Raw genomic sequence first — 17,274 nt, forward strand, 5'->3', positions numbered from 1 at the left:
AATGCTGGACGCTGTGCCAGTGCCACTGTTTAAGTAAACTGACTGTTTACTAAAAAGTTCAGACCTGTAGGCTTAATTTTCTATTACTTATTTAAATCTTTCTTGATAGAAGTGAAATGAGTCAACTTCAGAACCATTGCATCTTTATTTTAATGTCATGGCTAGAAGAAAGACATTAATGATTATATTCAGGATTCATATACACTAGTGTGATGTGAAAGTTACAGTAGGGACATTCAAATGAATTTCTTAAGTTAAGTATATACAGTAAGGCACCAATGTTCAGATACATGTTATATAGATATATGTTGACATATACTGTATATGTATTGTTTTTCTGTATTGTCAGAATGGTTCTGTTTCTGGTTGTGTTTTAACACTAACCAGACATACAAAGTCAAGTGGGATGAATGTATAATAAAAAACCCTGATTGAATAGATTTTATAATTGATGTTGTACCAAAGATATGTACGATTTTACTATATTAAAAAAGATTTACCTTTTATAATATTAAGTTTAGAAGCTCGCCTCTGGGTTTGGGATAATTATACTGCTTTGCCTCTAGGGGGCAGTAAATGGATGTGTGTTAATACGTGCTCCGCTTTAACACTCTCTTATTTATGCAGTTGAAAATTTTCTGTCCAAAGTTCACACTGGGTCGGTAAGAAGTTAAGTCAAGTTTCTTTTATTCACTTAACGACAATCTGTAGTGATCTATGCTTTTAATAAAACCGTTACATGTGTATTGGGGGACTAATGTGTTTTTTAATCTTAATTTAATATGATTTACTATTTTATTTTTAGTTTAAACGTAGAAAACATCACATTATCATCCTATTATTGTATCATGACAATTAAAGTTAAAGATTAGCATCAGGCATACTAAACTGATATTCACTACATCAATAAAATCTGATTTGGGGAAATAACGACTCCGCTTGGCAGGGCAAATGACATGGGTACTAAATGACATTGCCACTTTAAAAGCCATGTGGACATTGATTTACAATTAAATGTGGACACTTATTGAAATGTAAATGAAAATACACGATTATCAAAAGAAGATCATTATTAATTGATACTATTTCTAATTCATTATTTTTTAATCAGTCGTAACTGACCAATTAGAGACAACGTCTGGGCCATTACGCTCCGCCTACTTTAAGTTACTTCAGATCATTTTTGCCATTCTACTCACTTATTTCTACGGTGAAATGTTAACGCTGTGCTCCGAGTAAACCGGTGAGTATTTATATTGGTCGACTCCATTAAAATACTTGCAGCGAGCTTTGTGGCGATTGGCTGAAGTGAGATGTTGATCAGCAAAGTTCGGTTATGATTGGACCCAATTAGGCTCCAGCTGTCTCTGTCTCGGAAGTCATTGCAATGCGACTATTGGCTTGTAGCAGTGTCAGTTAACAGAGTATTCGCATATGATTGGGTAAATCTTAAAAATGGGCGTTTTTCCGGTTGAAGTTTACTTCATCTCGGAAACGAACATTGTGCAGTTTCAGACTATTGGAATAGCAATGGATGAGAGTTGTCAGCGAATGTAAAGTAAGTAATCTTTTTATGAAGTTTATGCCGATTTTTATGAAGTTTATGGTTTGGCGTGCAGCCTTTTATTCGGTATTTACTGGATATTGACATTGCACTATAAGCTTAATCTTAATGCAAGTTGCACTGTGTAGTCGGGAAGAAGTGACACATGGATGGAGTTTGTTTTCTGCTCATGTTACAGTGCATTGTGTTAATTAGGTAATAGTGAGTATTTTCTGGATATGTTAAACTCATGACTGAAGATTTTTTGATAGTGATTGATACGAGATCGATTTAAGGTGTTTGTGGTCCTGATGCTGTGAAGGTGAAAGTGTTATGTAACATCAAGTTCCGAGATGATGTCTCTCCTCCTCATTTGAATTCATCTGTCAGAAGTAGGAATGAATGCAGTAACACTAAAATTGTGTAATCAGCCTTTCAACATGTGGGTTGATGCTGGTGACAGGCCTTTCTTCACATTTAAATGCCACCTGGTCTTGTGTCTGACAGATGGGACCCAACTTTCTTTTATCTTGTGTTATCGCTCCTTTAAAAATGCACTTACAGAAAAGTACATGAAGCCATGTTTTTTCATTTATTGATTCACAGGAAACACACATACTGATAAAATGTGCCTAAATGCAAGTCACTTTGGATAAATGTGTCAAATGCATAACTAATAATGTATCACGGTACTACAGCTGTATGTTTTTGTAAAGGGGTTTATTCCTACATAACAACACACAAAGTCAGTTTGGATTCACTCTTTATCTGATCCCTGTACTGTATATCTTTCAACTTGCAATGTTGATTGATATAAACATTTATGTTCTGTTTTAAGCCAATCATGCAAATTTGTTTGTAGTTTGTTATTTGAAGTGATTTTAAGCTTGTGATGTGTCTTCTGATGAGAACCACAAATCAGCATTTTAAAGGTGCCAAAGTCATATTAAGTGCAAACATTTTATGTCCATTTACAACCCTAGGAATTGTCTCCAGAATGAAACGGTCTATCATTACCTTATTTGAAAGGGTCATGAATAATAAGTTTGAGTTCTGTTCTGATTGGCCGTTTCTCAGAGCGGCTCATTTCAGTAGCTCTGTGTGTGTGCAAACAGACCTGATGTTTGACTCTGTGCCAGATGAATATACAGATTTTGAGGAATAATAAATTATTTGGAGATCGTTAATGGACGTTTTTGAGTGGTAAATTTGTGTTTTTTCAATATGGACCTGCAAAACGTAAACTATAATGTCAATAGTAGAACCTCAGCATTAATGCATACAGCACTAACTCGGTCACAAATTTGTTTGTAGCATTATAACAACATTGTAGTTAATTTATTGTTGGGGTGTACATCACGACTGTTACGTCACAGTCAGTGTTCTGTTGAGATTGGCCTGTTTTCCAGCGTTCTTTGCATGCAAGAGGTTTACATAACAAGGAGGAAACAATCGATATGTTCTAACCACGTACAGAATTCTTATTATTAGTCTTTGCCTAGATAAATACCGCATGAAAACATGGACGCACAACATCATGCTGTTCATGATTAACAAGCACAACTTCTGCATCAAACTTTGTGTGTGTGTGTGTGTGTGTGTATGTATGTGGTGTAAACAAGGTCAAATGATTCATAGTGACAAAATAAAAGATGACACGGATCTTCCTGTGGTGGATTATTTTCCATATTAAGACCTCCATATGGCAATGTTTGATATTTATTAGCTAATTCTTTCTTTCTTTCTTTCTTTCCTTTATTTCTTTATTTTTTATTTTCTTTCTTTCTTTCTGCCTTTCTTTCTTTCTTCCTTTCTGCTTCTTGACACACGTGACGTGAAAGCCCTGCAGGTCGTGTTAAACTGGAAATAAAACGGGTACTAGAAATCACAAATCTCTAGGTATTTCCCCAAAATTGAAAGCAGCTTATGTTAATAGTAGGGATGTAACGATTCAATCACGATTCAATCGCGGTCCTCATTAAAAATGCCTGTCTGAAATCGATTCTGAATCGCAAGGCTGCGATTCTTTGTTTTATGCACAGCTTGTGCCTGTATTACGGCATTTGGTCAGTAGGAAGTCTAATCTAAAATCATTATGAGTCGGAGTCGTTTATAACGTGCATTTAAAAAAGCAACACTTGTTAAACAAAATCATTCAAAATATTCTTTATTATACAACAGTTCTTTCTGGTTCTCGAATCTGATTGGCTAAGAGCTATACGATATTGTACTGATAACGGCACTGTAACCGCTTCACCTTTCGTATTATTCTGCCACCTAGTGAATGGAGGTCCTAAGCAGGCTCATCTCTGAATGGAAAAACACAGACGCGCTGTTTGAATCACTCTCCGTGTATCTCATTAGTTTACTAGCTCATAAATCAGTCTGTGAATCCCCAATCGGAAGTTATTATTCCTTCAAAGATCAGCACTCGTGTATGTTACGTTAAAGTTAATGGGAGAAATGTCTTGTCACATCGTGTGGACGATTAACACTAGGAAAGAGGAATATAAACACTCGTTTTTTCTGGAGCTATATCTTTTATCAGAACGCGAAAACACCGTGGAACTGCAGGTAAGCCCCGCAGCTTTTAAATGTGGACATTGATCATTTACTGTATCGTGACGTGACTATTAAAACATGTTATGAGATATCGCCACTGGTATATTTATAAGCAGCATGCAAAAACATCTCTCTGACACTTATAAAAAACCGTTTTGTATAGTACTGACAAGAACAAAGTTTAATAATAATAATCGAGTGCTCGTATCGCGTTAAGAATAAATAAGAAAGCAATAGTAACGTTACACAAGTAGGGGTGGGCGATAAACCGGTAGACATAATTAACCGGTAGAAATGTGTCAACCGGTAGAGATTTTGGACTATCGTTTCTATCGAGGTTACGCGCCCACTTCACGCATGTCCACGTGGTCGCGAAAATGTAACGTTTGTACACGTATTTAAGCACTGCAGTTTTAAAACAAGTTATTTTAAGCCATTGAAACACAGACAACAGATCTGTATGCGTGCGTTCTTTCTGTGTGTCAGGAGCAGACAAGTCGCGCAACCGCTGCTCTTTCCGTCTGTGAGGAGCGCGCAGGTCGCGCGACCGCTGCTCATTAAGCTCGTGAGCATTTTTCCGCTTTATTGGCCTTAAATAGACATATGCGTCAAAATTCCCGTCTTTGCAAGCATCCTCATAAACACGACCAGTTAGGTCTTAAGAGAAAGTAAACAGCTAAAAGAGAAAGCGCATGTGTAACAGTGTATTGGATCCGGACTTTGGTCTTAAAGGGGAAGTTACCTAATTTTGCTCCTGTCTGTCACTCGTGTTAATCAAACAGCATTGAGAGAAAATCTCTCACTGTTCCTGATTAAATCACTTTTCTACCTTAAATAAAAATATATATAGGCCTATACATACATGCATCTTCTTTCTATGCTTGTATATGTTTTTTGTGAGAATTATAAACATTTCTATGGTATTAAAGATTTAAACCTAATTAAAACATAAAAAACTCTACCGTGATACATATCGTTATCATGATATAAAATTAATCCTATCGTGATAGAAGATTTTGGTCATATCGCCCACCCCTATACACAAGTATAGTTTTATTAACTTTTACCTCGCGCCAAAACAATAACAAACACAAAAGACACTAAATATGAATAAAAAAACAAGTACTAGTTTGATCATGACACCAAATACTGCTGATTTGATCTCATTTTGACGATCATAAACAAACAAGGCCAACATGAGAGCCGGGGAATCCCTTTCAGAGATGTAGCCCAGAGAGGGCGGTGGTCAGCGGGGCGAGTGAACACTGACGTCCGCTCATGCTTTGGTTCTCATTCGTACCGAATCTCACTAAGCAAACGTTCAAACAGGCGCTATCTTTACTAATCGACTGCAGATTTAAATATAATACAGACACATTCTCGACTGAACTAATCATAAAACTACACTTTGTGACCAAGAAACGGTAATATAAAGAAACGGCTTTTCCGTCCATTGAGTTATGAGCTTCAAAGCAGCCGAAAGTTTTACCTGTCATTCTGGCCGCCCTCAAATCCGTGGCGGAAGAAGTAGTTCTCAAACAAAGAGGCTTTTAAAATAACTCCGTTGTTGTTTTCTAGTTTTCGTTTTTCAAACGTGTGCCGTCGAACTGTGTATAAAAGCAATATCGCTCTCGGAGTCGTGTGATATAGCTCTATATCATCACGGCTGTGATTGCCTCTGGCCTAATCACAGCCGTGATGATATAGAGCTATATCACACTCCTACTTGAGCGATATTGCTTAATTATCATGAAAATACCTGAAAGAATTTGAAGAACAGCGTATAAATATTCATGTGTAGACATTTCCTGGAATAGCGTTTGTAATGCTACTTCTTGTGTGGCACAAAGAGAGTTTCTGCACGGGAGCGCCCTCTGGCGTTCGGATGTGCCGGGATTTCACCGTAATTCATTCATTGAGAAAACGCCATTTGCACGATGAATCGTTACACCCCTAGTTAATAGTAGTGCTGCCTCACGATTAGTCACGACTAATCGTTTGCAGTATAAAAGTTTTTATTTAATTAGAAGTTCAAATTTTGGAAACAAACATATTGTTTCTGAAAAGCATGGAGAATAAGGATTTTGGAAAGTGTATGCAGAACAGTAGCACTATTAACTGGTGCTGTTTCATGATTAATCGTGACTAATCGTTTGCAGAATAATAGTTTTTTTTACATAATATATGTGTGTGTACTGTGTATAATAATTATGTTTATATAAACACACACCTATATGTATAATTTTAAGAAAAAAATATTTATATAATAAATATTTATATTTTTATATAATATAGATTATATATAAATATAAACATGTATATACACATGCAAATGTTTCTTAATTATATACGTGCGTGTGTGTGTGTGTGTGTGTGTGTGTGCGTGTGTGTTTGTGTGTATTTATATATTCATAATTATTATACACAGTACACCCACATATATTACGTAAACAAAAACTTTTGTTCTGCAAACGATTAGTCGCGATAAATTGTGAGGCAGCACTAGTTAATAGTGCTACTTTTCTGCATACACTTCCCAAAATCATGAAGGATTATGTATGTTTATTTAAAAAATTTGATTCTCTAATTATAAATAATTATAATAGTTGATCTGATGTGTCATATTTCTAAGAAAATCACACATGTTTACTAAAGTAGTATCAGAGATGTATTTAATCTATTTTAAGTAAGATCAGGAATGTAAGAAGCAAGCGATGTGGGTTCGAACCACATTTCACCATATAGGCTTTTAATAGTTTCAACTATAACTCTATCAGGAGGTTTTCCTGAGTGCACACTGGTGATGTGCCGTACTTGGAGTCAGGTGGCAATGTGGGCCATAAGGATGAGTAACAGGTGGTAGTGTAGGACGCACCTGGTGTGGATTAGCCACCTGCTGCTGTTATGAGGTCCTGGACGTACAGTAATGATATCTGACCCAGTGAGACACTTAACTTTAATCTTAATCTGAAGCAGTGCATGCGGGCGGCCATGTGGTTCGCTTCACCTTTCATAACACAATTCTCCAGTTTGAATAACTATTAAATTACTATTAAAACCCCTGACACCACCGGTGAGTGTTTAAGAGGGAGAATTTGTGCCGGGGAGAGAATTAGCATTTTTACCCAGATAAAATCAAGTGGACGGACCACATTTTTACAATTCAAAAACATATGAGAAACCACAATACAAACGACTGCTGCATTAAGAGAGATGTGTAGAAGAGTTTAGTCATCTGATTATTTTTAACAGGAAGAGATCATGTGTCATGAGAGAAATAAACAGAAATGATGTTTTAGTCAGAAACCATGACCATAGGACGTGTTGTGGACACATTGAGCTTATACTGGAGACACAGGTTTGTGTCCAACAAGACTATAAACAAACTGGATTTGTTTTCAAAAGGTCTGGTGGATAGTAGGTATTACAGCAAGTGTATCAGGAAGGCAGAAACTTCTGCATAGCATTAACAGTGATGTACGATAAGTGATTTCACTAAGTGCTGAACATGCAGTAAGTTCCCAGCACTGGAGCATCAGTTTCCCAAAAAGGTCAGTAAATCATATACATTACTTTTAAGTGTGTAGAGAGGTCTACATCCTCCATCAGGATGTACTATAGTATTGTTTTTTTAACTTCTGATCTCCCGTCGTACACTTATATACCAAACTTAATTGTTAGCTAAAGCAATAAGCCATATAAAGCAATGATGTAAGTACAATAATAGAGTAAATTTTTTTTAAAGTGTGGTGTGTATATTTTAGGAGGATCTTTGGCAGAATTGCAATATAATATACACAACTGTTTATAAAAAAAAGTACTATGCTGCTACAATATTTAAAAATATATATAAGAATTGTCTAATTCGATTTAAAGGTGACTTTAATGTAATGTAGAATTGAACTGATGTTTGGTGTGCGATTTTGGCAAAAAAAAAAAACACATATGATTTAGCCAATATTGATAACAGACAATATTTTGTATCCTTTAGAAATGTGTTTGTGAAAGTCTTATTGTTCTAGCTCCCTCCTATAACGTATTAATATAATGAAGGTTAATGTTTGTGTTATTCACGCTTTGAAAGTGCATGCAAATTGAATTTGTGGGCACTGAAGGCTGTTTTTTGTAAGCAAGTGATATACTCAATAATATATTTTCGTTAAAGGTGCAGTGTGTAAATTTAAGTGGAATCTAGTGGTAAGGTTGCGTATTCCAACCAATGGCTCAGTTATCTACTCGCCAGTCGCATTTAAAACGCATAGAGAAGCTACGGTGGCCACCACCAAACAAACGTGTCATCTTTGGAGACAACTTCGTAAAAAAAGTTTGTCCGTTAAGGGCTTCTGTAGAAACATGGCGGCACAAAATGACGACTTCCATGTTAGGGGACCCTCGGAATGTAGATAAAAATGTTTCATTCTAAGGTAATAAAAACATAATGGTTCATTATAAAAGGTCTTTATAATATAGTTTTGTATATTATTTTGCATTTCTGTCAAGAGATCCTTCTAAAAGTTACACACTGCACCTTTAAAACAACGATGTTATCACAAACGATATATCTTGCACACCCCTAATCTCCACTTTTGTTTAATTCAGTTGTAATGTTTGCTTAGCTCAGCAAGAGACTGGATAATGTTAGCACATAGACAGTATGCGGTCATGTCTTTAGGGATGACTTTCAGCCACAATTGGCACATTGTCTCTCCTCAGCACCACAAATACCTTAACGCATATATTTAGCATTACTTCCCAGAAATCGTCCATGCACACAAAATATAAAAAAAAAGGTATAGAGAGACGAAGATGAGTTTAAAAAGCAATTTTGAGAAACTTTTTATTAGAGACAAACCAAACAGAATGCACCTCTCAATCATATTTTCATTATGATGACATCATCCGTCACCATGGTGATGTATTCCAGCAACACTCTTTTGCTCAGATGGTGTGATGATGATGGGGTGACTCACTCAGTTTAGCAAATGACTAAGCTGTTATCAGCTCACTGGTATTAAAACCAATGGTATCGCCAATGAAGCGTTTGCCTCCGACTTCTGTTTAATCTGCAATCTATAACTTTAGCAAAAATTAGTTACTGAGCAAATGCATGAAAATCTGTCTTGAAAACTGTCTCTGTACCTTACCTGGTTTCACAACAATGCACTTAAAGGGATACTTCACCGATTTAGCATTCAGCTTTGTATCTGTAGAAACCCGGCAGTATTACTGAATGACCATGTTTCCCTCCCTCATTTCCCCCTGAGAGGACAGATATCTGCATTTTGGTTCTGCAAAAAAGTCCTCCGATGATTCAATATGACGATTTTTGCATCATTGGAGGACTTCCCTGCAGAACCAAAATGCAGATACCTCTCCCCTCAGGGGGAAACGATGGAGGGAAACACGGTCATTCAGCAACACTGCCGGGTCTCCACAGATACAAAGCTGAATGCCAAATCGGTCAAGTATCCCTTTAAAATAATGATTTATTGGTTAAGCTCTTGTATGATTTCGCACAAAACGTCAGGTTTGACTTCAATCCTAATAAAGAAAAGTATGTAAAGTACCCTTTAATTTTTCGTTTCAAACAAAGATGGTGAGATAAAGGCAAAAGTTATGGATTGCACCTTTAAAAGAATAGGTCATCCAAAAATGAGAAGTATAATTTACTAAGTTTAATCTGTATGTCCATATTTTTACACAAGATAGAAGTTTGAATAAGGTTAACACAGCGTTGTGTACGTGTACTATATAAGAAGTATAGTAATCATGTATGTGAAGCTCCAAAAGCCCTCCAGAAGTCCCTTTTGTCACTTACTGTGCGTTTACACCACCAGCCGCAGAAGAAACACGCTATTTGCACGTAGTTGATGGATGCTTGAACATTTTGAGTTTACTCGCTTTACTCGCACGTGAAATTTTAGTCATTTGAGACAATCACATGTAAATTCGCGTCATGGGAGGGGATTCTATAGCTCATATTGAGTACACTTACAAGATTGTTCGACCTCCTCACTCTTCCAAACAAGATCCTTTTAATTCCTGTAAAAGTACGAAGATGTCTCCTGGGTATTGGCAGGGCCTCACGATAGAATACATATCATGATACATGGGTAGGGTGGCCATTCGTGCCAGTTCCGCCGGACACATCCCGTAGATGTTTTCGTGTGCGTTCTCCGGAAGTCGCGTTGGTCGACCACATACGTCATCAAGGTTTAATATTTTGGGTTCAATTTCAGAAACAGTTACATTTCAAGGTAAAAATAAAACTACAATGATTGTATGTCTTAAAATAAATAAATCTTACTTTTTTATGTATTTTAACTGAAATGTAAAGAAGTAAAACTGTGCCATTGGATTTTGAATTCTAATTCTTAGCACTGAATTTTTTTACATCGAATTTTTAACACTGAATTTTATTTAGCATCTAAATCAGACTTTGAATTGTAAAAGCCATCGAATTTCTAGCACTGTTTTTTTGCCTATGACATTTTTGTCAATGTTTTAAAAAAATTCAGTGTAAAAAAAATTCAACGTCTAAAAAATTTCAGGTTAAAAAAAAGTCAATGTCTCAAAAAATTCAGTGCAAAATAATTCAACGTCTCAAAAAATTCAGTGTAAAAATATTCAGAGTAAACACCTGGGGAACCAAGGAGAAGCAATCGATCCCTGTATCAAATCATTCAACATCCAGCCAATCATTTACGCTCCATTGGTCATGTGACGCCGAAACGGGAAGGCAGTGAAGTTCAGGCAAAGGGTGTATTTGCATTAACATACGAAATCTCACATTTTCACTCCTGAAAACTTCTGATTGGTTAACGTGGCGTGAAGAATCCGAACTTTGGGGAATTTTCAACTCTCAACGCGTTCCGCGCCATCTGCGCAGTGCCATCCGCGCCTTTCGCACTAACCGTGTAAATCACTCGCGCTTGCCACCTCCTCCGCGTCTGGTGTGAACGCACCATTAGAAACTTTAGAGAGTTCATATGAAGCCACATCATATCAAACTTTGGAGAGTTAAAGGGATAGTTCACCCCATAGACTGTAAAAAAAAGATGGACGACGCCCGTTCGCTCTCTTCCATTGGTGAAAAGTGAAGCCGTCAGTGTCCAGATACGGCGCTGACATCCTGGGTCTTGAGTCTGCGCAGTAGCAATTTCGGGACCAGTCCTGCGCAGTAGTGAGCAGGAAGTAAAGTCGCGAAAGCAAGGCCCCGCTCTCGCAGAATGCGCATATCACAGCTGTCAATCATGACGTGACACTGCCGTTTATATATCATTAAATAACTAACTAAAAACAAACTTATTTTAAAAACAAACACTTGAATTTACATCAGCGTGATGAAAACTACAGTAAATGACAGAAACCAGCCTCGGAAAAAAGATAATTGAAGTGTAATTAAATTGTTTAGTTGGTCTGAAGTCCCATTGAATAACATGGGGGAGGCGGGGTTTATGACCTATACTGGGACCAGTCACTGGGGGGCGATCGAGACGTTTCGGCTTCACTTTTCAGGGCTTGTGCAGCACGGTTCACCCAAACAAATAAAAATTCTGCCATCATTTATTCCCCCTCAAGTTAAACCTGTATACATTTCTTTGTTCGGAAATGAAGATATTTAGAAAAATGTTTGTAACCAAACAGATCTGGGGCACCATTGATTATTTTTTACTACTATGGAAGTCTATGATGCCCCAGATTTATACAAGTCTAATATATATAATTTATACAAGCAAATGGCAGAATGTTCATTTTTTGTGTGAACTTTCCCTTCAACACAACACAATGTTAAGTAAAAGCTGATAGCTGCAGTATTTTTCTGCGATTCAAAGCAAAGTAACAGGATCTTCCAGTTATTTGTCCTGAGTGGATTCCTATCACGTTTTAAACTTGAGTTCTCACGGAAGAAAACCCTATTTTTTCTGAGAAAATTGTAGTTTTGTTGTGGCCTACTGAGAAAAAATTAGATTATCATGTTTTTTTTCCATGAACCATGAGAAAGCAGTAGTCTGGGAGGGAAACGGGAACATTACACACACACACACACGCACACACACATTTAAATTTCTAGGCATTAATACTAATACATCCTGGATCTTTAATATTCCTCGTTTAAACATTTCAGATTTAGAGATGGAGCAATAAATGCTAAATCTTACCAAAATCACATTCATGTTGTTAAATGAATGTATGTGTCTAGCTGGCGCTTTTTAAAAAATACAGCATAGTGTATGTAAAGAACAAAAGAAGCATGCTGTTGTTTAGATCATCTCTCAGGCTTTCATTCACTGAAAACTGAAAAAGTGGAGCTCATTAGCAGATTCGCCTTTGACTGAATTTGTGACTCAGTGTTGTGATGAGTTAACATGCGTTTATGTAGGTCAGACACCTTCACAAAAAAACCTTTCCCTGTAGAGGCGCTGCTGTGTGTGAGAGAGAGGTGATGGTGTTTCTCATTTGCTTAAAAAGTTTGCGGCAGGCTTTGTTACTGTTGTTTTTATCTCTCTTTTTCAGTAAGATCATATCTCTCTCTCTCTCTCTCCTTCTCTTCTGATATGGGCCCTTTTTAATTATGTTTTACTTTTATGTTTTACTGTAAAATTTAACATCACATACTCACCTTCATGTTTGTTTCTGTTGAACACAAAAAAAGATGTTTTGATAAATGATGGTAAGCATACAGTTGATGCTTTGAGCGCAATGGGTACTGTATGGTTACCATCATTTATCAAGATATCTTCTTTAGAGAAACTCATAGAACAACATGAATATTTTCATTTTTGGGTGAACTATCCCTTTAAAAGTTTAGCAAAAATTATGAATATAATTAGTTATATAATAGTTTAGTAATTTGTTCTCTTTATTTTTTCTTCAAGATTGTTCATCTTCCTCGTCTTTAACCATGGCGATGGTGGGAGGAGACCTATTAGGGGAGGAGTCAAGTCCAGGTAGCACCGGCCCTACTGTTACCACAGGCTCCGCCTCCAGTCCTCAGAGTGAAGCTGTAACCAATGAGCTGCAAGAACTGTCTCTACACCCCACCCCCAACCTGCTTCCTATTCATGAAAGGAAGAATGGTAAGGTTATGAGATTGATAATGATTTTATCCCGGCATATAGTCTTACTAAAGGGGACAAATCATGATAATTAGACTTTTTCCATGTTTAAGTGCTATAGTTGGGTCCCCAGTGCTTCTATCAACCTAGATAAAATGAAAAAGATCAACCCAGTAACATAGTTTTGTAAATTATTCTCTGCAAGCATGTGAAGAAATAGATAATTGAAATTTGGCTCCCCTGTGATGTCAGAAGGGGATAATACCGCCCCTTAATCTGCACTATCCAACCACGGCACTGCCATTTAGTGCAGAGATCAGCTCATTTGCATTTTAAAGGACACACAAAAAAGCAAATTTTTGCTCACACCTACAAAGTGGTAATTTTAACATGCTATAATAAATTATTTATATGGTATTTTGAGCTAAAACTTCACATACGTACTCTGGGGACACCAAAGATTTATTTTACATCTGAAAAAAGTCTTGTGAAATGTCACTTTAAATAAAGATGCTACAAAAAAAATTTTTTTATTCCCTAAAGAACCATGTAGTGGTTTTGATCAGTAAAGAGACATCAAGAGTATTGAACAACAAGAGTATAAGGGAAAAGGGATGAGGCGGAGCTAGAACATTTACATTTAAACATTAAACATTTATTGTTTAAGAGACCTCACTGTTGAAGGTCCTGTGTTTTGTGTTAAGCTTGACATGCTTTGAACTTTACTGCCACTTGGTGGATCTGATTAGTATTGCAATTAAGTCCGTAGTGTTTAGGAGTAAAAATATTGTCAGATCAGTTAGACCTCATATACAGTCTGACCGTCATGTCTTAACCGTCATGTTATTAAATGAGTACACTACCCTTACCCGCCTTAGGTTTATGTATCAGAGAGAACTAGTTAATGTGTATTTGTTCATTATGTTGATGAAGGCCATGATGAGTGTGATCATGCTTGAATGTATTTAAAAAGTTTTTAACATCTTGTGATCCCCAAAAATCTCCAAATCCATGAGCTGCTGATCTAGCACACTTGTATAGTCATTAAAGGAAAACACCACAAATTTTCAATATTTTACTATGTTCTTACCTCAACTTAGACGACTTAATACATGCCTATCTTTTGTCAATGCCTGCACTTAATCTTTGTACAGCGTGTCGTGAATGTGTTAGCATTTAGCCTAGCCCCATTCATTCCTTAGGATCCAAACAGGGATGAATTTAGAAGCCACCAAGCACTTCCAAGTTTTCCCTATTTAAAGACTCTTACATGAGTAGTTACACAAGTAAGTATGGTGGCACAAAATAAAACTTTTGTTTGGATCCTAAGGAATGAATGGGGCTAGGCTAAATGCTAACACGTTCAAGAAGCACTGTACAAAGATTAAAAGTGCACGCATTAAAAAAAGATAGGTATGTATTAATTCATCTAAGTTGAGGTAAGAACATAGTAACATATTGAAAAACGGTTGTTTTTCCTTTTAACGGTTCTTTAGGAAAACGGCAATGCCCAGTATCAATAAAAGCTTAATGGGACAGAAAAGTTAGTGATTATTTTTACTTGCATGTTGAAATGGTGTGCAATTTTTTTCTTTGTAAAATCCAAAAATGTAAATCCTAATCTCTCACATCGAAAGCTTCAGTTTCATAAAAACCCTCCAGTTTGTATTTCACCAAAATGAATTGTCAAGTCCCCCTCCATCACCATGTTTTTTAAGATCTTAGTTTAACTTTAAAACACACGTGTGATTTCTTTCCTCCACAAACGTTTTGCAGCCTTACACTTCAGCGTGTAAAACAGGACGCAGTCTGTTGTGCGTTTGCTATAAACGGCTCTATGAAACACCTGCCGTACGGAGGTTTTTACACCTGATCGGTGAGGATCCGCAAGTGCGACTGTCAGATAGATATCAGACACTTTCCATAAACTCGGCAACCGGCAATTATGATGTTGCCTTTCCTGTAATTCGAACCGTTTTCAGGAAGTGGTTCTCAAGATTTTTTTTTTCAGCTGAATTATGAAAGCACCTTTCTCTGAACAAGTTTTGTCAGTACAGAGAGGTCAGCGAGTGTATGTGTGCCACCTCAATTAAAACGCAATGCTCAGCAGAAGTGTGTGTGTGCGTTGCCTGAATGAGTGACTGAAGGAACAGCTGCAGTAAAGTTTCTCATAGGAGCAGTGATGTCACACACACACACACACACATACATACATACACAAACACCTTTCCCACCGGATAGCTCTTAGTCTCAATCCTGCCACTGCAACAGCAAGAGCTCTGGATCTTTGATGTTTTCTTCACGTCAGATATATCTCCCTTATTTTTTTCTTTTTCCTCTGCGCTTTAATTTCTCTTTCATTTGGATTCCTGCGAGTGCGAACTGATGTGCAGAAGCTCTTGCACTTTGAATGACTGAAATACACAGAAGTTGAAAGGCAGTCACAGCCTGGGACTTTGAGGCCGGCACGAGTTAAAAGTCTTTTCGTTGAAGAAACACTAGGCACTTCTTTTTGCAGCAGAACGATTTATTTACCTTCAATAACCTGATCGCCATGCTGGACTTGAGCTCATGCATTCACATTGGCCCCACCCCTTTTGGATCTCCTCCAAACGGTCGTGGTGTGGAGAATCAAGCCACCCGACTGGACCGCGCACGGCGTGCTTGCTTGGGTCTGAGAGAAGGTGTGGAGTCATGTTGCATGCTTGTGTGCAAACACACACACACATACACAAATTAGTGGTGTTTACTAAGGCAAACATCACTAACACTTTGAGATTTGCCATTCGGACCCTAAATATTAAAGGAGTAGTCCATTTTCTTAAAAAAATCCAGATAATTTACTCACCACCATGTCATCCAAAATGTTGATGTTTTTCTTTGTTCAGTCGAAAAAAAATTATGTTTTTTGAGGAAAACATTTCAGGATTTTTCTCATTTAAATGGACTTTAATGGACCCCAACACTTAAGTTTTAATGCAGTTTAAAATTGCAGTTTCAAATGACTCTAAGTGATCCCAAACGAGGCATAAGGGTCTTATCTAGCGAAACGATTGTCATTTTTGGCAAAAACTTCTTTTCTTCCTCCGGCTGTGTGACGAGCCAGCGCGACCTCACGTAATTGTGTAATGACATTGAAAGGTCACGTGTTACATAAAACGCACATTTGCGGACCATTTTAAACAATAAACTGACACAAAGACATTAATCATCCGTGACCTCTTGACGTGATGTCGTATTACGTGAGGTCGCGCTGGCTCGTCACACGACCGGAGGAAGACGAGAAGTTGTGGTTTAAAAGTGCATATTTTTTATTTTTCTGCCAAAAATGACAATCGTTTCCCTAGATAAGACCCTTATGCCTCGTTTGAGATCATTAGAGTCCTTTGAAACTGCAAATTCAAACTGCATCAAAACTGCCAAGTACTGGGGTCCATTAAAGTCAATTAAAATGAGAAAATCCTGAAATGTTTTCCTCAAAAAACATAATTTTTTCTTGACTGAACAAAGAAAGACATCAACATTTTGGATGACATGGTGGTGAGTAAATTATCTGAATTTTTTAGAAAATTGAATAATCCTTTAAATTTTGCCTTAGGGGCGGTTTCCAGGACAGGGATTAGCTTAATCCAGGACCAGACCTTAGTTTAATTAGGAAATATAACTAGTTTTAACAAACATGCCTTACTAAAAACATTACCTGTGTGCATTTTGAGGCAATACAAAGGGCCCTGATGTATTTTAAGATATGTAAGTGCAAGTTGTTTTCAGTTTGAACAGCTCTTAAAAATGTTTTAGTCTAGGACTAGTCTAATCCCTGTCCGGGAAACTGCCCCTTAGAGTCCCACATCATTTTGCACTACAGCCTCAGGTCATGCAACCTGTATTTTTCTGAATGACCAGATGCTTTTTTGCCTGGTACATAATAAAACTGTTCATAAAATCTCATAGGCTTACATTGAAGGAGGGATCATTTAGGATAGATCAACCTCTTTAACATGTTAATTGTGTGCATTAATTCTGTTTAAATGAAAACCAGCTATGGACAAGAGTTTGTGAATTGGCTCTGAATCAGCGATGGGATCAGGTGCATCTACAGAGGCAAACCCA

General features: G+C 37.1%; 1 protein-coding gene across 5 annotated transcripts in view; it reads left to right on the top strand.

The window, feature by feature from the left end:
• The first annotated feature begins 1,455 nt into the window (after positions 1 to 1,455).
• mrtfaa (myocardin related transcription factor Aa) overlaps positions 1,456 to 17,274 on the top strand; it is a 49,563-nt gene continuing 33,744 nt past the window's right edge. For 3 of the 5 annotated variants that reach the window (XM_055194615.2, XM_055194617.2, XM_055194619.2), the window contains exons 1-2: positions 1,456 to 1,558; positions 12,985 to 13,185. In XM_055194615.2, coding sequence (XP_055050590.2) covers positions 13,011 to 13,185 — 175 coding nt within the window. In that variant the 5' untranslated portion in view covers positions 1,456 to 1,558; positions 12,985 to 13,010. Of the gene's footprint in view, positions 1,559 to 7,443; positions 7,657 to 12,984; positions 13,186 to 15,414; positions 15,849 to 17,274 lie in introns of those variants that run through there. The other 2 variants (XM_055194616.2, XM_055194618.2) reach the window with 2 other exon arrangements.

The sequence above is a fragment of the Misgurnus anguillicaudatus genome, chromosome 19 (assembly GCF_027580225.2).
Source record: "Misgurnus anguillicaudatus chromosome 19, ASM2758022v2, whole genome shotgun sequence".
Taxonomy (NCBI): Eukaryota; Metazoa; Chordata; class Actinopteri; order Cypriniformes; family Cobitidae; genus Misgurnus; species Misgurnus anguillicaudatus.